Source organism: Tachysurus fulvidraco, chromosome 5 (genome assembly GCF_022655615.1).
Source record: "Tachysurus fulvidraco isolate hzauxx_2018 chromosome 5, HZAU_PFXX_2.0, whole genome shotgun sequence".
NCBI classification, from domain to species: Eukaryota; Metazoa; Chordata; class Actinopteri; order Siluriformes; family Bagridae; genus Tachysurus; species Tachysurus fulvidraco.
In genome coordinates, this window is record NC_062522.1 from 14,258,052 (window position 1) to 14,278,253 (window position 20,202).

The 20,202-nt window shown below is 38.2% G+C and overlaps 1 protein-coding gene across 14 annotated transcripts; it reads left to right on the forward strand.

Annotated features, from left to right (window-relative positions):
* Window positions 1–470: 470 nt before the first annotated feature.
* brdt (bromodomain, testis-specific) lies at window positions 471–18,353 on the forward strand. 14 transcript variants are annotated; one of them, XM_047814377.1, is made up of 21 exons: window positions 471–670; window positions 4,985–5,262; window positions 6,227–6,364; window positions 6,438–6,600; window positions 7,741–7,868; window positions 7,965–8,330; window positions 8,910–9,038; window positions 9,156–9,374; window positions 9,454–9,632; window positions 9,719–9,996; window positions 10,121–10,219; window positions 10,861–10,992; window positions 12,712–12,770; window positions 12,884–12,983; window positions 13,656–14,018; window positions 14,318–14,418; window positions 14,728–14,827; window positions 14,933–15,003; window positions 15,125–15,318; window positions 15,882–16,080; window positions 16,786–18,353. In XM_047814377.1, exons 2-21 carry the CDS (start codon window positions 5,011–5,013, stop codon window positions 16,852–16,854), a joined length of 3,339 nt encoding a protein of 1,112 aa, XP_047670333.1. In that variant the 5' UTR covers window positions 471–670; window positions 4,985–5,010; the 3' UTR covers window positions 16,855–18,353. The 14 variants fall into 14 exon arrangements, with proteins under 14 accessions (XP_047670333.1, XP_047670334.1, XP_027002684.2 ...); XM_027146870.2 differs by lacking the exon at window positions 471–670 and adding an exon at window positions 688–1,085; XM_027146873.2 differs by lacking the exon at window positions 471–670 and adding an exon at window positions 689–1,085 and having other exon boundaries at window positions 14,731–14,827.
* The last annotated feature ends 1,849 nt before the right edge of the window (window positions 18,354–20,202 follow it).

Here is a 20,202-nt window from a genome sequence, read left to right on the forward strand (position 1 = left end):
TACTCATTCTATATTCATATCTTATACTCATCCTGTTTATATTTTATCTCATCATCTGCATTGTTTTCTTGTTTAGTTTGTATAGTATAGTGGTGTTTATGTCTACAGACTGCTGGAACCAAATTCCTTGTGTGTGTCAACACACTTGGCCAATAACTCTGATTCTGATTCTGATAAAAAGCCAGTGAGATAGTGAAACTGTAGATGGACCATATACACTGTAGATGGCATGAAATACTTATTAAAGCTGGGTGAAGTAACAGTCCTTCTACTCATGTACTCATTAAAACTGCTATTGGACATAATTTGTAATATATGACAAACAATAATTGTACCTGACGTCATTAAGCCCAGATTCATTCGCCAATCACTAGAAACGCAGCGCGCATGCGCGTAAACGTGACGTCTCCTCCCTTCCCCAGCTCTATCCTTGTTCTCTTTGTGACAATTTTCAAGCCTGCTGGAATGAACGATAGTCGGATACTTGCGAAGGACCTTAATGGCCAACGGAGAAACCCATAAAATTAGGCAATAGGGGACATATAGATTAAAAATATAGAGGAAGGTGGTAGAATGTTCTTGAACATGGTCATGTGATGTCACGAGACCAGTTATGTCGCACTTTAGAATACATACACTGACGTACGACTGTTTTTTTACGGTTTCTAAGGTTAGAAACGTAATATAATTTATTTAAGTAGCTTTGTTTGCATCTCGAAAGACTGACTGGTAATAAAAGTTATTTCAGTTGTGTTCATTTTTGCTTACAATCCGCTTATTTTCCTCTCGAACGAAAAGAAAAAGAGAACCCGGGCACGTGGAGGGTATTGACCAATCGGAGGCCGAGCTCCGAGCAGAAGGGTATAAATAGCGGGCATGTTGCTGCGAGAGACGTCCGCCATTGAAGACTGGTGTTTGGGGGGTGAAAAAGAGAATTATTTGTTTTTAGACGTTTATTTCAAAGCATTTAAGTAAAAAACAAAAATTGTATCCGGACGAACCAATCGTTCAAGAGACTCCATCTTTTCCAGCAGAAGTTCTTCGGCACTGTTAAAAACATTCTTTGTTGTGCCAGAGACTGAAAGGTAAATGTTTAAGTAACGGTATAGATTTAACAACAGCTAGGTTTATTTAGCTAACAGGATAAAAACCGAGAGCGAGACGGAGACGCCGTACAAGTCCGCCGTGTGTGAGACGGTAGCGGTTACACGCCGTCTTTGGGGCGGGGATATTTAGCTCAGCTAGTAGTTGGTGTGTGTTTTTTTTTCGTGAAGGTAGTCTACTTTGTGTCTAAATCCCAAATGGCTCCTTAGAGGACGTGTAGCGAACTACGACGGGGCGTTGACGTCGCTACCTCACTCCGCACGCAGGGCACCTATATAGGGGATGAGGCAGCGTTTGAGACGGAGGCTGGGACATTTTGTATTGGGTCGCCATTTTGTTGTTTGTGTACAAGCGGTTTCACACGAATAAAGCGGGAATAAAACTTGTACGTCGATGTTTAACGTCGATTAGTTTACATTTAGTCTTTTTTTTAAAGCGACTCATTATTGAATTTAGCTTTAATTTCAGGCTTTTTTCGTGTCAAGTACGACATTTGATTTCACTCGATTGCGTCATGCAACACAAAAGACATCTAGCTAATGATTTAGCATTCTGACGAAGGAGCGGCACTTAAGGCGTTTCTTGCATGTGTACCAACCCAATTAGAATAAATAAAGTAGTTTGTTTTTAGCGTTTATGTGACGGAAACGGTTGCATCAATTTCGACCTGTTTCTCTAGATAGCCTTCAGGTTGTGCACGAACTTAGCACGGTGCTACACATGTGGGCCTGGTTGGCGCGGTGCTACATGGGGGCATAGGTGACAATAATGACTGCTTGGGTTAAGTAACAATATCTACATCGGCTGTAGAATTACTTGTATTGGGAATAAGGAGCAGTTTGGTCTACAGTATTAAAAGTGGAAATGAATTCTACAGCATTAGTGATATGATTCTGTGACTGTCTTAATTAGCATTAACTTAATTAGCATGTTCTCATCTCCACAGCATCCGACATTTAACTGTTAATTCCGCAACGAATGTAACACGTGTGTTTTTTTTGTTTTTAGCAAATAAAATATAATTTAGTTACTTCTCCCCCCCCCCGAGTTTTAAGGACTTCTCAGTCTTAAAATAATTCATTTTTATCATCAAAAGTGTAAAAAAATTTTATCTGATGTTCAGACGAAATTAAAGGACCAGGTGTTAAAATAATCGAGATATGGTTATTTGTGTAAAAGTCAAGGTTCTTACTGAATAAAAATAGAAATATAACTTTTTCCTAACAGTTTGTGTTCTCTTATTTGTGCGACCAAAGGAGCTCGAATTGTAATATGGGAATTAAATGCTTGGCATCTGTATTATGTATTTCTGTGTTGTGGTGGTTTTAGTTGGATTAGTAAGATCTATATAGTCCAATGCTGCATGTTCTATAGTTCATAGAGTTCTGTTAAAGATTTTAGAAAGCGGACTGGCCAAAATGTTTATCCTTCCTTAGAATATTTCATTTAAATTAAGTTATGTCAGTTAAATATACATTTTGTTTTACTGAATTCTTCTTTATAAGCTGAGATTTGTAGTGTAGTAATATAAAATAATGCATCATTTAAATTAACTTGGTGTTTTAATTCGAGTCAGTGAGTAGGTGTAGATTAATAGCTAATGGATAAATCTGCTCGAGGTAGTGTTTTGTAGAGTTCTAAATCTAATCTAAAATCGAACTGAAATTTAACAATGTGTTCGTGTGGCCAGCTGGGGGCAGTGTGTACATTACAGTTCGTACTACAGAATCAGAATCAGGTTTAGTGGCAGTTTTGGTTCCAGCTGTTTGTGTGTTTCAAAAGTACAGACAAGAATAACACTACTATACATTTAGCTTCGACTGTACAAGACAATGTGAGTCAATATAGGCAGTACGAGTATTACATAGGAATACAGAATATGACCAATCAGTAATGTACATAAAGTGTGAGGGTGCATGGTAATGCAAATAACCGTATTGTGTTTTTGTACAATATACAGCAGCATAGTGCAGCAGAAGCAATAGTGTGTGTAACATATACAGGCCGTAGCATAGGGTCATATAATGTAATGAATGATACACATATATATAATGATGTAATGAATGACCGTTCTGATAATGCAGTACTTGTAGATAGGAAGCAGGGAGTATAATTATGGTGAGTTGTTAATCAAGGTGATAAGGGGCCTGGGGAAAGAAACTGTTCTTGTGTCTGGTAGTTTTAGTAAACAAAGTTCTATAGTGCCTGCCAGAAGGGAGGAGCTGAACAAGGTTGTGTCCTGGTTGTAAAGGGCCAGAAGTGACTGTATTTTTCCTGGGCAGTGGGCACCAATTCTTTTTTCTGCTGTTTTAACTGCGTTGCAGTCTGTTCCTGTCCTGTTTAGCTGCTGCTCCAAATCAGATGGTGAAGGATGTGCACAGAACAGATTCAACGAATGTAGAAAGTACATCCACTGCTGGGCCTTTTTGAGAATGGCATTTATGTTTGACTCCCATTTCAGGTGTTGGGGAAATTGTAGTGCCCAGAAACTTGAAGGACTCCACAGATGACACGGGGCTGTTGGATATTGTGAGGGGGCATAGTGTTGGGATATTTCCTAAAGTCCACGATCATCTCAATCACAATTTTGAGTGTGTTTATCTTTAGACTGTTCTGTGCACTATAGCACTAGCCGCTTCACCTCCTGCTGATATGCAGACTCGTCGCCTTCTTTGAGTCCAATGAGCGTAGTATCATCTGCAAATTTTAGTAGTTTAAACAGATCAGCTATCTGTAGAAGTGCAGCCAGTTCAATTTATGTTGGGGTGTAGAGTTGATACTAAACTATATTCTGAGAACAGCTTGAAAGTAGCTGCTGCTGGTAGTACTACAGACACCTTGTATCTAGTAGTGATCATAGTTCAACATTTTTTACATGCAGAGAAACACTTGGGGGATTTCTTTGTGGAATATTTATTGCAACAATATCTGTTTGTAATCCAAATGGTCTGTACAATACAGTGTTGACTCAAATTATCCATCTGTTATATTTCTGTTTTATGTCCTTGCTGTATTTGTGCTCTTCTGTAACAACAGTATTTTGGTAACAAACAACAGCAAAGAAAGATGATAGTGTTTGTAAATGTAATGATTGAATATGATAAACAGCAGAATAAAGTGTAATATTGCAATAATAGTAAAATATTTAAGGTATTTTGTGGTGTACTTTGCCAATAATCCCAGATTAGTCTATGGCATTTTGTACCACCACTTTATGGTCAATTTGGCTGCCTTCCCTGCTCTGTAGTTAATTATATAATCATTTGTTTATACATACTGTTAAACTGTATATCAGCAAGTTTGCCTTTACCGGAAATCACAGTACTTGATGAAATCATTAGGCCCTTTGCGAAATTAAAAGAAAACTTCAAAATTTGTCAAAGATTTTTACTTTCATTTTTTTAATTAATCAGTACAGATGTTCTACGGATGTCCAGCTACAAGGGCGTAGGTGTTTTAGTTTTATCCATCATAATTGAAGCATGGGTTAAAACTATACTACTACAAATTCAAACTAGTGTTTTGGTGGAAACAGCTACTGGTACTTGGTGAGTAAATGGTGAATACCTGGTTCAGGTTTGGAGAGAGCAAAAAAAGTATCGTCACCTGGAGAGAAATCATTAAATCACTCAGTCAATTCTACTACATTTGTAGTATACATGTCATTAATTAAACCCGTGTGAAAAATTTTTGATATTTTTATATATCCTGAGCAAAGTAGGATAAACTAATGCTTCTTTTAATTTGTTTACACAAATGAGATGGAAATTCTAATTAGCATGTATGCTTATTAAACAGCTGTTTAAGCAACAAGGGTCTGTTTGGCTTTATATGGCCAGAGGTTAAAATGTCTGTGTTCAAACTTTTTCCTTGTTCACAGTGGTACAGGTGGCAGATGTGTAATGAATGCTGAGCTGGCCACAGCTTCAGAGCATCCCTCTCCACACGCCTGTCTTTGGAGCAGAACTGACCATGTCCGAGCCGGTGCTCAGCATGAACAGGAACCCACCTCCCCCTGAGTACAAGAACCATAAAAAACCTGGGCGCCACACCAACCAGCTCCAGTACCTGGAGAAAGTGGTGGTCAAAGCCCTGTGGAGGCATCAGTTCTCCTGGCCCTTCAGGCACCCTGTGGATGCTGTTCAGCTAAACCTGCCTGTGAGTTGGGCTTCACTGTGGTTTCCAGCTCTATAGATTTGGGTTTTAAATGAACTAGCAATGGCCATATTTTATTCACTCAATTTTAGAGTTCTCATACAGTTCAGTTGCATCATCTGCAACAAAGGACTCTGTTTATTTGCTCCTATCCACTGTTTGATTTGTCTTCTAATTTTCTTTATATTATTAGAAATAACAACTCACCGTTGATATAAAATTTTAATTGTAAACCCATTATTACGGCTACTTAGCAATGAAAAAAAGTTGACGTGTTGTTTATGACTGATTTAAACTGAGATGTATCATAGCTAAGTTTATAAAAGAGAGCTGCAGCAGTTGCAGGTTTTTATTTTGGCCGAATAAGAGCCACAGCTAGTAATCATTTTAATAGCTGGATCAACTGATTAAACAAATAAAATCAGGCATGTCCTTGCTTGGTTGGAATAAAAGTCTTTGCTGAGAAGTTTAGATAATCAGCTACTTACATTTTAGTAATATTAATAATACCGACCATTTAGGGAAATTTATTTTCCTTTTATTTTATAACTGAAATGCATTAAATGGCAATTCTCAAATCAGCAGTAACGCAAAGGGTTTTATCTGTAAAGACAAACGCTGCTATGCTTTTCCCAGCATGAGGCACATTAGCTTGGCACTATAATGTCTTTCACTGCTGTGTTGAGAGCGGTCCACTCCTAAATGTTTTGTCAGCTGTGGTGCTTTAGTTCTCTCTTTTCATTCATGAACAGGATAGAAGGTAATGCTTTATTTTTTCAGTAAGTGCATCCCTTCAGAACAGGTGTACATGATAAAAGCATGGGTACTAGAGAGGGAAACTTTAATTAGCATCTTTTGTATAAATAAATTATGGTTAATTATTTGTGTGTATGTTTGGTTTATGTGAAAACCTTATGTGATTGAATGAGGAATATCATTTCCACATGGTTTTCTTTTTTGATTTCAGGATTACTATAAAATAATCAAAAACCCAATGGACTTGAGCACGATCAAAAAACGTCTTGAAAATAATTATTATTGGAAGGCGTTGGAATGTGTTGAAGACTTCAACAAAATGTTTACAAATTGCTACGTATACAATCGGGTAAGAACTCCATCACAATTAAAATAAACAATAACATTTTTTTTAATTTATTTTATAAATTGTTGAAATTCAGTTAAATCTCATTTTCTTTCAGCCAGGAGATGATATAGTTTTGATGGCCCAAGCTCTTGAGAAGTTGTTTCTTGAGAAAGTAGCTGAAATGCCACAGGATGAGTGTGAAATCACAGCAGTTACCAATAAGGCACCTTTGAAAGGAAGGAGGATGTCTGCTACAGGTATTTTGGCTTCACTTAGAGGATTCTTTTTTTTTTTATGTCTGACTTTTAATACAGCAATATTTCATGAGCAAGATGATGGTTACAGTATTTTCCGCACAATAAGGCGCACCTAAAAGTCTTAAATTTTCTCAAAAATCGTCCGTGCGCCTTATAATCTGGTGCGCCTTATGTGTGCACCGAGTTCCAAAAATCTGTAAAAATGTTGTGCGACTTTGGTAAGCACTCCGCTTGACTGACTGTCGGACCATTTCCCGCTGACATAGGGACGTAATACATCTACCTACGCTGGCAGTGATAAACCAATCAGAACGCTTACCTCCGCCACACCTCCGGTAGGTATAACTACTGGTATGTTGCAAAACAATATTTGTTTCTTCCTAACCATTTTGCGCTTCACACTCCAGTCCAGTAGGTGGCCGTAAATGCATCTTAAGTTGGTTTGCCATCCACCAATAAAAATCAGATGCTTACGAGGCACAATTCAAACTACAGGCTATCAGTTACGCGGTTGTAAAAGGGAATAGAGCAACTGCGAAAGAATTCAACATCAATGTATCTATGGTTCGGAAGTGGAGGAAGCAAGAAAATGTACTGCGCCAAGTTAAGAAAACACATTAGATTAGGACTTTGATGTATTTGTGGGAGAAGTTTGATTAAAAAATGTGTGTGTATTGTTAAATAGTAGAATAAAGTTCAACTAAACTCACTGTTTTGCTTCCGTTACCTTTTTTGTAGACGTATGTTTTAGCGTGCGCCTTATAATACGGTGCGCCTTATGTATGGGTTAAGTACAGAAATAGACCCGTAATTGAGACTGCGCCTTATAGTGCGGAAAATACTGTATTCTGAATATCACTATGGCTGTGGTTCACAAGGATAATGCAAGGAACAAATAGAACTATAGTTAGCAGTGGTATGCCTGTCAACGTTAATGGCAACAGAGAGATTAATTTGACAATTGTTTTGTGTGCAACATTGTATAATCCAATAGATCACTACTATCTCAAGGAAATGTGGATAGCGCTAAACATTCTGGGCAAAAAGTTTCTCTGTCATTCTACTCTTTTGGATTTGTCTTCTACACACAGTTTGTGCAGTTGAATGAAGAAATAGTTTGTTTTCTTGTGTGCATGACAGGACTTGGGAAAATGCGACCTCAGTCTCCTGTGTCTGAGGTTGTGTTCCAACAGACGGTGACGGTCATTCCTCCCGAGGCATTGCACACCATCTCATCTGCACCCCTGTCTGCTCAGCTTGAAGCTAAAGTCAGTGTTTTTACATAATACAGATGTACATATGTTTTACCTAAGACAGAGTTCAGATTCTCAACACACAATTGTGCACTTATTTGCCTTTTTCAGTTAAAAAAGGGTGTGAAAAGAAAAGCAGACACCACAACCCCCATGGCCCCCATCCTTACCAGCAGTGAGTCGTCTCCCTGCATCTCAGAACCAAAGGTTCTGAAGTTGTATTCACGGAGGGGCAGTGGGCGACCCATTAAACCACCACGTAAAGACCTACCTGAGTCCCCACAACAGCACCAGGTGGGGCGCAGGGCCAAGCTCTCTGAAAGGCTTAAATACTGTAGTGGCATCTTGAAGGAGATGTTCGCCAAGAGGCACTCTGCCTATGCCTGGCCCTTCTACGAGCCTGTGGATGCTGAGGCACTCGGACTGCATGACTATCATGAGATCATCCATCAACCCATGGATTTGGGCACCATTAAAGTAAGATCAAAAATTAAATATTAAAGCTATTTTCCCAGCCTTTCATTGACCATCCACAACTTGAAAAGTGTCCAAGGTTTGTGTCCTTAGTTTTGTATTGGAGCTACAGGTCTAATGATGTTAATAAGGAAATATATTTCCAGTAAATTGTCCTGTAAATTGTGTCTAAATCATCACACAATCCTGCATCAGACAGTAATCTTGAAAAGACTTGCCTTGTTATCCTTGTTAAAACAAACTTTGGGTATCATATGTCATTGTGGCTGATCAAGTACACCAGAGACAGAGTTGGCTCTGAAGGTGTTGTTTTAAATTGATATTTTTATTTTGATTTATAATTGATAGATGTTTCCCAAACATCTCTCATCAACAGTAATCAAATTAAATGCTTATTTATTGTATACAAATCTGACATAATTTGCTCTTCTTATAGGGTTGTGTAAATGTTTTTGCTGATTCAGTTCAGATAATGGGGTTGAAAGAGTTTATAAAGACTTAAAGGAGTATGGATGTTTTTTTTGTTTTTTTTTATAGCACAAGTAGTTATCCTGTACCATATTATTCTTTTTCCCCCGTTAGAAAAAGATGGACAGTCGTGAATACACGGATGCCTTGCAGTTTGCTGCAGATGTTCGTCTCATGTTCTCAAACTGTTACAAATACAACCCACCGAATCACGAGGTTGTAGCTATGGCCAGAAAACTCCAGGTGAATGAGCTCACTCTTTTTTGTTTGACTAAGCAAACCAACTAAGGTCATGTCTTGGCCTCGTGTGCATTTAAGAGAGATGACTGAAAGTGAATGCTGTTTTTCTTTTCTGCGTAGGAAGTGTTTGAGTCACGCTTTTCTAAGATTCCAGATGAGCAAAAACCTTTAACTGCTGGCCAACACCTTATGTCCAAAAGGGGAAAAAATGAGCAAGCAGAAAGTCCTTCCAGCTCAGAGAGCAGTGACTCGGAGTCTTTGTCAGAAAGCTCATCTGACTCTGAGGAAGAGGAAGATGAAGAGAAAAGAGCACAAAGACTCTCTCTTCTGGAGGAACAGGTATTTCACAGTAACTTTTGTTTAAATCCTTATTGTGTATAATTTCTTTCTCGTTCTAAATAACATCATCTTTAATCAGCTAAAGGCAGTGCGGGAGCAGCTGCAATTACTGACTCAAACACCTTTTGTGAAGCAAAAGAAGAAAGAAAAGTCAAAGAAGGATAAAAGGAAAAAAGAAAAGCGAAAGGGTGGTGAAGTGCAGAAAACAGCTCCTCCAGGGAAGGTGCACAAGAGGTCGAGTAGCAGCAAGTCAACAGGGTTGGTGAATTCACCTACATTTGCACTGTTTCTTGTGTGCATTTTGTGTTTTTGCTGGTTTTAAATTTAAGCCTATCTGTGGTTAGGAGGAATATGGAGAGCAAAGGGTATGAGTCTAAAGAAGAAGAGCCTGCACTGGCCATGTCCTATGAGGAGAAACGACGTTTGAGTCTGGACATCAACAAGCTGCCTGGAGACAAACTTGGCAAAGTGGTGAATATCATCAAGGCCAGAGAGCCTATGCTTAGAGACACAGATCCCGAAGAGATTGAGATTGACTTTGAGACACTCAAACCAACTACGCTTCGAGCTCTTGAGATGTTTGTAATGACCTGCCTCAAGAAAAAATCTAAGGGGCCTGGCCGTAAGTACACTACTACTATGTTGTTGAGGTAAAATCAGAATTTTCTAAGTGTTCAAGACAACTCTCTCTCAATCTTTTGTTCGGTTTCTTTTTCTTCCTGTTCTCTCCTAATTTCCCTCTGTAGAGAAAAATCCCCAACAACCGAAAGGTGAAAAGACAAAGGAGACCGGGAAACAGAATGTCAATGAAGAGCTGAACTCAACCAAGAGGACCAAGGCAAAAAGTAAGGCACTTTTTTTCTCTGTTCTCATGTTTTAATAACAAACAGCAATCCCTATTTTCCAGAATACAAAATCCCATTTCATACCTGATGGTTTAATTCATGGGCATTATGCCATGATCCTGTCTGATTATATTTTAGCAAGATGTTATTCGAGTGTAAATAATATTTATTACATTTAAAGCATAACACATGGGTCACTTTTTTTTTCCTCCATCATGTGGCACCATTTTAAAATAAAAGTCAATATTTTGTAGTTTCCTTGTTGTGCTAAACTGTTTCTAAGTGTAAATCAAGGAAATCAGAATTACACTGAGATGCAGAAATGCACCTGTACACCTGCTAATTTATTTAGTTATCTGATCAGCCAATTATGTGACAGTGGCCTAATGCATAAAATAATGCAGATACCGTTCAAAAGCATCTTTTTATAACTGTTCCAATTATACTTATCAAATGTTGACATTTGTGCATGCTGAGATGCCTTGATGCTCATCCCGGTTGTAAAGAATGTTTATTTGAATTACTATACTTTCTGGTGGCTTTAACAAATCTGGCAGATCACTGTTTGACGTGAGCATGAAGTTATCTGAAAGCATAACCATATTGCGTTCAACTCACCAGCCGGTTTCTTTTTTTTTTAGGTGAATTGATTGCCACAGAGCCCAAGGATTTAGTGCTCTCTACCCGCCTTAGTGAGAGCAGCAGTTCCTCCTCCAGTTCTGACAGCAGTAGTTCTGACTCTAGTTCTTCTGATAGCAGTGACTCTGACTCAGGTTAGCTGATTTCAACAAGCACTTTCTCCCTCTTTTCCCACCTTTCCACCTTTTTAACCCCCTTGGGAAAAGGTTGAAATTTTCTCTACCCCCACATCCCCACATTTCACTAGTTGGTTGAGGGGAAGAAAAAGAGATTACCCTTTTTTTGGATGCACTGTTTTTCCCATTATTAGAACCAATGTCACTTTAACACATACTGGAGCACCAGATACTTGAATGCTACTGAGGTTTGTTTGTTTTTTTGTTTGTTTTTGCTTTAATAAATGGGTGTAAACTTTTTATTTGGTTATGGATTTTGTGCACTTTTCTTTACAAATGAGCAAAGAAGTCTTGTTAAAAACACACTCCTGTCTACAGTTAATGTCAGGTGCTGTTTTCCTGTTGTGTGGTGATATTTTTTTTTTCTTTTGATTTTTATTTTATAGACTTTGATGATTTTCTTCATGTTTCATCCTACTCACTAATTTTTGTCTGTTGGTATTCTCTAAAGACAGTGCTGTAGATTGAAACGAGGCCAACTTGTGCTCAGTACAGGGAAATGCCTGTCTCTCAAACTGAAACAGAGCCAGTGCCACCACCAAATCTGAGCTCAAATGACACACTGATAAGACTTTAGATTCAAGAATAAAAGATGCGTGAATGGGTTTGGATCTATAGTCTCTGAGCAGTAACTTTAGCAACGTGTAGCATTTAAGGTCCATATCCAGAAAGTGTCATAAGTAATACAAGCATTAAAAAAATACTTTGACTAGTCTAATCTTTAATTACGTTTGGCTTAAAGTGGTAAATAATAGCAAAAACAAAGCATTGAGGGGAACTGAGTTTTAAAAAAAACAACAATAAAACAAAAATGCAATAAAACAAATATAACATCACAGTACCTGAAGACATTTTTTGCCATTGTTGTTAGCATGATTAAATTACGCATATCAAGTTCCACCCTAATGAGATACAGAAAAGCATATTGTGATATAACTACAATAGGTATATTGCCTACTACTGCACCGATGTTATGGTCTCATATGCATCTGTGATAGAATATGTAAACACGGTGTCATAACATTTGCTTAGTAGGACATCTTGTCACCCATGTTATAAGTTCTAGCTGTTCCTCTTTTAACCTTTCTGCATTGAGTCATCACTGTGTGTGTGTGTGTGTGTTGTTGTTTTTTTTTTGCATTTGTTTATATTGTGACTTCACCTTGTAAATATATTATAGGCTTTTATAAAATTATACATGTAACAAAGCAGAAACCAATTGTATGAGAATGCATCATAATTTTCTATGAGGTACTGACCACATTGTAATTGGCATGAGTATAGTAGGACCAAACAAAGGTTTATTTTAGAAGTCAAGCATCTGTTCTTTAGCTGTGTAAATTTATTTACCTGAGCAGGTATAAAATTGACTCATTGGTCATGGTGTTTTACACCTAGTGATTCAAATAAACATTTTCCTAGATACCTGTTGTACATTTTAAGACTAGTGGTGTGTTTATTGTCTTTTTTATTTTGCCATCACATTTTGCTCTCACTTTTACTTACCATCACATTCACTATGGCAAATATCATGCATTTTTCTACTCGCGTAGACTGAGCATGCATAACTCAGAATTTAAAAGGACAGAATTCAGGACATTTCATTCTTCCAGAACTTTACACTCACCCCTTTCCCCTGCACAGCTTGTACTCAATTTCATTATGCGTGTTTTACAGAGAAGAAACTTAAGAAGAGAAACAAAGCCCATGGTCATGGTACCAAAATTAAACACAAGGTAATGATAAATGACCTTAAGCTTTGACCTCAGAATTATTTTAGTATGGGTGCATGGACCATTTCACTTCATGCAACACAGTGAAACCAAATTCCCCCTCCTTCCATGATCAGGCGTTGAAGGAGAGCATTGCCCTTGAGGTGAAGAAGTCCTCCAAAGGCCCGTCGGTCCAGGCCACCAAGCCACCTGCTGAGGAGGCCAAAGCGCCACCAGGTTAGGCTCACTGCATCTACACCCCTTCTTCTGTGTTAGGTTGTTTTATAAATCAAGCACATGTTTACTTGGGACTCTAATGGTGTGTTTGTAGGTATTTTAAAAATGTACTCTTAAAATGATGGTCAAGAAATAAAACGTATTACATTAACTGCCCATAACTGACTAGTTTACAAAATCTAAATAAATAAATCTTTTATTGACTATACTGTTATAACTATAAAAGATTTATTTATTTAGATTTTGTAAACTAGTCAGCTTCTCTACAACTTTTTTTTTTTTTTTTCCCTCCAGTGAATGGATTCAGGCTCCATGGCTCTTTTATCTATGACTAAAGAAAAACCTAATTTAAATATCATGTCTACAATAATTTTGTTAAAGGTTTTATCAAATTTCATGCAGATCTATGCTTTGGTACATTATGTCTGTCGGCATAATCTCTTGTGTATTCATGCTCCTTCTTATTTGTCTGAAATAATGATATTTAAATGACAATTCTCCTTAGATGTCCCACTAAAAAGGATGGAGATATATATATATATTTTATTTTTTTATTTTTCATTTTTTTAAGCTGTCCAAAAATATCACTTGGCAATTTGGAGTGTCCAGTGGTTCCGCCTTTTAATTAATTATTTCTCTCATCTTAAACCTTGACCACTCCTACCATTCTAGCCCTGCACAGCCAGCTGCCTTCTCAGCCTTCCAGACCCAGTGCCAAAGCCACTCCTCTAGTTCGAAAGACCTGGATGACCCCCCAGATTCTGCCCTCTGAGCAGAGCCCATCACCTCCCACTGCCCTTTCTTCAACAGACATCTCCTGCTCCTCTCCCTCCTTACCAAATAACCTCATAACCGTGCTACCCAAACAGTCTCCCCCCACATCCTGTACACATCCACCTGTGTTATCCAGTGAGCCTAAGAGTCCACCAGGTTCCTGCACTTTCCACAGTTCCCCAGCATCTGCTCCCACTGACCCTACATGCCCCATCCAAACTGCTGTCACTGTAAATCCTCTGCTTAAGGCTCAGCAAAAAGGTAAGATGTTGCTGTGAATCGCCGTGATCACCGCCTGCTAAATTCCCTCGCCTAATCCACCTGTGGCCCTCAAATGCCAGGCCCGTGAGACTGATTATCTCTGCATGCACTGCTTTTCTTCCATTACGTGATTAAGAGTTGTTTGTCTTGTTGCTAGATTTATGTTTTCTGTCTGTCATAAACCCATGGCTGCATTTTTTGTTTGTCAGTGTCCTGCTCCTGCTATCAGCTCCTGTATTTCATGTTTGCTTAGAGTTATTATCTGTCCACTCACTGCAAACTCTGCCCCAACTTGTTAGGGTTCCCTGCTCTCCTTTCTCCGCTATCCTCTCCTCCTGGACTGCCGTCCTCAAACTCTGTTTCATCTGTGGCAAGACACCAGCCCACCACCAGGCATGAGGTAAATCTGTTTGTCGTTTAAATTTAAGTGATTCTAGTTAGAATTTTTGTTATTTTGTTACCATCAAGTCGTATAAGAAATTAATAACTTGGTTTATAATGTGTGTTAAAAAAAAGTTTGTCTTCCTTCCCCACTGATGATAAATTAAAAATGGATTATTATTATACCTGCAATTGAAAAAATACTTTAACATCTAGTTTGTCTTTAGACATGCCCCAAGAGCCTGGATAGCCAGCTGTTTCACTGGACTCAGCTGTGAAGCTGCTTTCCCCCCCCCACCCTGAGCATATCTCATTCTCTCTTTCTAAGCAGTGTCCCAGTTTGACCAACCCACTGGCACATATGAGGGTAGATAGGGGGGACCCAGATGTATTGGGAGAGTCCTTTGTTCAGCTACAGACGATGCCTGGTCAGAAATTCTTCTGTCTTTATTCTAACCAATATTTGTAGCTAGAATTGTCATTGAGTTACTTTCTCATCATACACACTTACTTACCTTCACACTTTTATACAGGGGCTAAATTTACAGAAGATGGTGAATTACACAAATCAGGCCAAGACCTCAAGCCCAACATTGCTAAAACGGTACCTGTTTAAATCTTCAATTTCTCCAGTTCTTGTTCTGGAGTACAGGGGACCGCAGCTTTTTATGCTACCATTAGTATCAACTAGCTGTATTAATCTTATTTGCATTTGACTTTGGTAGGAAATTGTTCTGAAGCATGCAGACTCCTGGACAATCCTGGGCAAGATGACCGCTTCGGCACCTGCTACCACTCGGTCATCCAAGGAGAGTTTTCAACAATTCCGCAAAGCTGCAATGGAGAAGGAGGAACGAGAAAGGGCACGTAAGCTCCAACTAGAGGCTGGCAGAGAAAGGAGCAGCTCGGACAAGAGCAGGTGAGGTGGAAATAACGTCCCTTCACTCGGCTTCTGTGGCCTTCAGTGTGAGTAAAGGGGGCATCATCGCTCACTCCTTACACATGTTATACTATTTTATTTACAATGCTGAATTCCATTGTAATGCAACAGATCAGAATTTATTGGTCATTGGCCAGCTTAAATTGATCTTTTATTCTACACATTTAAACAGTCCCTGTTTATTAAACAGCCTGAGGTCGATTCCTGAGTAGGGAACTAACTGAGCCACTGCGGGATTAACTCTCATTGCCGGTCCCAAGCCTGGATAAAATAGGAAGGGCATTCATAAAACATTGGAACTTGTGTTCAATGCAGTTTTTGTACTTCTGGAGGAAAACTGCTAAGGACTGCACAATCACAAGTCTGCTGGTATTCGAGCTAGTTGAAGGGCCATTTTGGATACCCATTACAGCTCATGTCTTATTAATTTGCATCCAGACTCTGGTCCCTATGGCTACAGCCCACTGTGATTGGTTGCATAACAGCAGGTTCAGCAGTACAGTATAAAACTACTGACCGTGTTGCTTTTTAATGATTCACAGCCTGACGCAGCAACTTTCTAAAGCCAAACCAGAGATTCAGGCCTCCAGGACAGAGTCTGAGTCTGCAGAGCTTCCCATTATGGCAGCAATCTTGGACCAACCTAAAATACCAGAACCTTCTACTCCTACTCAGTGCTCCATGGACCGTGACCGAGAGATGGCTCGAAAGAGAGAGCAAGAGAGACGCAGACGGGAAGCTGTAAGTGCCATAGCCTATTTTCAGTAAATACTTTTCTATAGGCTTTGTCTGATAGGAAAATATTTTCTGCTTTCAACTATAAAAACTCACCTCTCTGCTCTTCTGGTGGTTTTTTTTTGTTTGTTTGGTTGTTTTTTTTTAAAGCACTGGTATAATCTATGACCATGTTTTAATTTATCACGTTGCTTTCTCCCTTCCAAGATCAATCCTCCCACAAATGGTGTTATGCTAGAAAACTCGAACCAAATTTAGAAATGGTTCAGTCTTCTGACTGGAGCACTTCTCTGCCTAAGACTGTGGAAAAGGTTTAATTTATGGAACTGTAATTGTAAATTTTAAAAATAAAGAAATTGTAATTTCTTGTCCCATTGTCGGTTGCTATCAATGTTGCTATCTGTGTTTTAGTTACTGTATTGCCATACTTTATGTCCACATTGTCCTTACATATCAGGGGTAATATAATTTAATTTCCCCAGAGGCCTGGTGTGACTGCAGGATTTCATTCCAACCAAGCAAGAGTCATATAGTATCTGATTCTGTTCATTTTGATTTCATTTCATCTTGGTCTCCAATTAACTATAAAGTGTGCCTCCCATTCGGCTGGCCCAAATGCCTGCAGCCACACACACACTAATATCTTTTAAGTGGTTACCTTTAATGTGTATATTTTTAAATAACCAAAACCCTTTATTTTTTTGCCTCCAGTTGGCTGGAACCATTGACATGACGATGCAGCATGAAATCATGGCCACCTTCGAGAAGAACCTCGACTGAAATGACCGCTAAACAAATACAAAATGTAAAAAACAAAAAAAAAAACATACATGCTACCTTTCTGTGAAAAGAGTAGCTGATCTCCTCCGCTTCCTGTCAAGTGCCACGAGTCCTGGTGACTGAAACGGGTTCTAGCATCTCACTAATGGTTTTCTCTGTTTACTTTAGCGCATTTATACTGTAGTGGCTATAGTAAAATCTAAAAAGCTGTTGAGAAATTGTATAGTGTACAATGTAAATGGAGCATGCCATGCAATGGGCTGCTTGTGTATTGAATAGATAATAACTATTAATAATATTGATATTTGGATGTTTGCTTAATTTCCAATATTAATGTACACACATTGTCACTTGTTCCTTTTGTGAAGGGCAGTAAATGAACTAAAATTGTGATTGCACATCAAATACTGACAATGTTTTGCATTCTGTTTTTCCCATTTGTTTGTTTTTGTTGTTTTTTTTTACCGTAAATGGTGTCCATTGTTGCGTTCATATTCGAAGACATCATAAAACAGGTCTTCTTGCACTGATTTTTGATGAAACTGTGAGTGCATCTATAATGCATCAGATTAGAAATACACAGTATGTGCTTTCATATGTATATTCGTGAACTTCAAATAAGTTTTCAAAACATGTAACAGTTTTGCTGCAACGTGTTGTTCAGTCTCCAACTACTCAGTTTTTTTTGTTGGTCACTGTTCTCTACAGCCCTCAGTATTTTACAGTAGTAAGCTGCATCTGTCCTACAAACCTTTCAAGTTAACGTGATATTCGTGCCAGCATCTACCGAGTTCCTGAGTGTGGCATGAATGCAGAAGGGATGTAAATTGTGATTTGTAATTGCAGTATGAACATTGTAAAAACCACTTTGTGGTAATAGTTGCAAAATTTAAATCTGTTGTGTTTTTACAAGTCTGTTTATTGGATTTGCAATTCATAGGTTTGCTCTAATTGTTGCATTTACTCAGTCATCTTGGACAGTAAAGTAACTTCATGTTCATTTTAAATAATCAGTATTTGGTCTATGGTAGAAGTAATATGCATATGAGTGTGACCGTTGCATATGCTTATCAGTAATATAATTGTACATCATTCTGTCAAACAATATATTTTTGATTACTGAGAATTGTTAAAGTAAATAATAATGCCAATGTGCCATTCCATTTAACTGTTGCTTTAACTGTTCAGGCATTTAAAATATCACTGTTGATTCAGTACCAGTCAGGGGTAGTATGCCTAAGGTTAGAGTTTTGTGTTCATTGATAATACATGGTATTGATGTTTTGTCCAGAGTTGAAAATGCAATGTTTTGTTTCTTTGCTCCTGACTGCTTGTGGCCATGCATCCTCAATTGACTTCCTTCTGTCCATCACTCAAGCACTTTATTCAGCATCCTGGCAGAACCGAAGTAAATGATATGGGGTTGTTTCACAGTGACCATATTCCAGTATATTAAAAAAAAAAAAAAAATTCAAATTAAAAAACTATTTTCATTTAAATGTTTCCTTTACTTTTTAGGGTTGATGTCTGATCTTTACATTCATCTCTTTTGATTTGTAAAATCAAAATGTCAAACATCAACAATGTTTGACACAAGGCTGAAATATTTCTAGCAGTAGCTTGAGAAATTCATAACCTTATGAGTTTTTATCAGTGCAATATGCCGTAATTGAGTGTGTGATTTCAAATACTGAAAATGTCAACATGCAACAGTCTGCAGTGTTTATACTGATTGCTTCTTTAATCTACTTATGAGAGCAGGTACAAAATCCCAACAAAACACAGAACACACAGTTATCACTTCTTCATTCTTCCATTTGAAAGTAAAAATATTTTATCTGGAATCATACTCAGGATGTAGGGATTTATCTTAGTCATATAAGAACATATTAGTAACTTTAATCTTAGGGTCCCAAGCCAATCTCAGAAACACAGGGTACGAGATATGAACACACTCTAGAATGGATCTGTCCAGTAGAGAGCTAAGTAATATTTTTCCCTTATCAATTTTAGTTATATTGAGCTGTTAATAATAGGCATTTTAAGCAGGCAGAAGGAAATCACAGGAACAGTAACCAAAGATAATGAACCCTGGATTCTGGAAAGCTATTAGTATACAGGCTTTAACCTGCCTGGCTTCTTCACTGGAAAGTTACAATTTTCTAACTTATTGTTTCACATGATTCGTCATGTGTAATTCTCTATGTTGGGAAAATTGTGGATTTGTTTCTTTTATGTGATCTTAAAAATATTTTTGACATGAACTTGAACTTGAAATGTCTTTCACATGCGATCACATTACTCATAACCTCATGTGGAAAAGCAAATGTTTACATGAGAAATGGGATTTTTCCATAAGGGATGGCTGGATTATTCAGACTACAGTGTCTCTCTCTACTTTTTTGAAAAGCATCCATTAATCCATGATTGTCTTGAGTGTTTAAAAAAATTCTGGTATTTGGCTTCTATACGGAGTACAAACATTTCAGAAACACCTTTTGTGTGAATCGGCCTGTTAGCTCAATGATCTGAAATTGAACAGATAATCTTGTCACCAGCAGTTTATAAACATTCAAATAAAGTGGAGCTGAAGATTAGAAACATTTCTTATATAGCCTATAATTTGTATAATTGTAAAACCTTTATATTCAAGTGATCACAAGTACTGTAATACAGTAGTAGTTGATCGTATCATGATGTCATATAGTATATATCGGTTGACCCATAAGGACGATGGATACGACAGAAGAACATATGTCAACGATTTACCATTAAATGATTATTTGCAGCATGAAAATGCACCATGAGGCATTGAGTCATCTCCAACTGGCTACATGAACCTGACAACGAGTTCTTCAGAATTCCTCTGGGATGTGTTAGAATGGGAGATTCACAGCATGAAAGTGCACCTGAAAAAAAATGTGAAGGAATCAAACTTGGAGTATCAAAGACATTTTTCCATCTTGTAGAAGTTGTAGAAGCCATGTCACAAAATTGAGGCTGTTCTGAGAGCAAAATAAGTTCCTACTCGGTATTAATATAGTGTGTGTGTGTGTGTGTGTGTGTGTGTGTGTGTGTGTGTGTGTGTGTGTGTGTGTGTGTGAAGAGTGTCTCATTAAAGTGGCACCAGCTCCTTTCTGCTCCACTGACCAATCTACTGCCCCAGAATCAGACATCAAAGTTTGGGGTCAGGCTGGAAGAGGTGGATGAAATAACTGAGGAGAAGGGTTACAGACACAGTGTGTGTGTGTGTGTGTGTGTGTGTGTGTGTGTGTGTGTGTGTGTGTGTGTGTGTGTGTGTGTGTGTGTGTGTGTGTGTGTGTGAGACACACCCAAAATAAATATATT

Coding starts and splice junctions, on each gene's coding strand:
- brdt (XM_047814377.1), top strand. CDS start 5,011: ATGCTGAGCTGGCCACAGCTTCAGAGCATCCCTCTCCACACGCCTGTC. Junction 9,039..9,155: donor CTATGGCCAGAAAACTCCAG/GTGAATGAGCTC, acceptor TTTTCTGCGTAG/GAAGTGTTTGAGTCACGCTT. Junction 12,771..12,883: donor GTACCAAAATTAAACACAAG/GTAATGATAAAT, acceptor TTCCATGATCAG/GCGTTGAAGGAGAGCATTGC.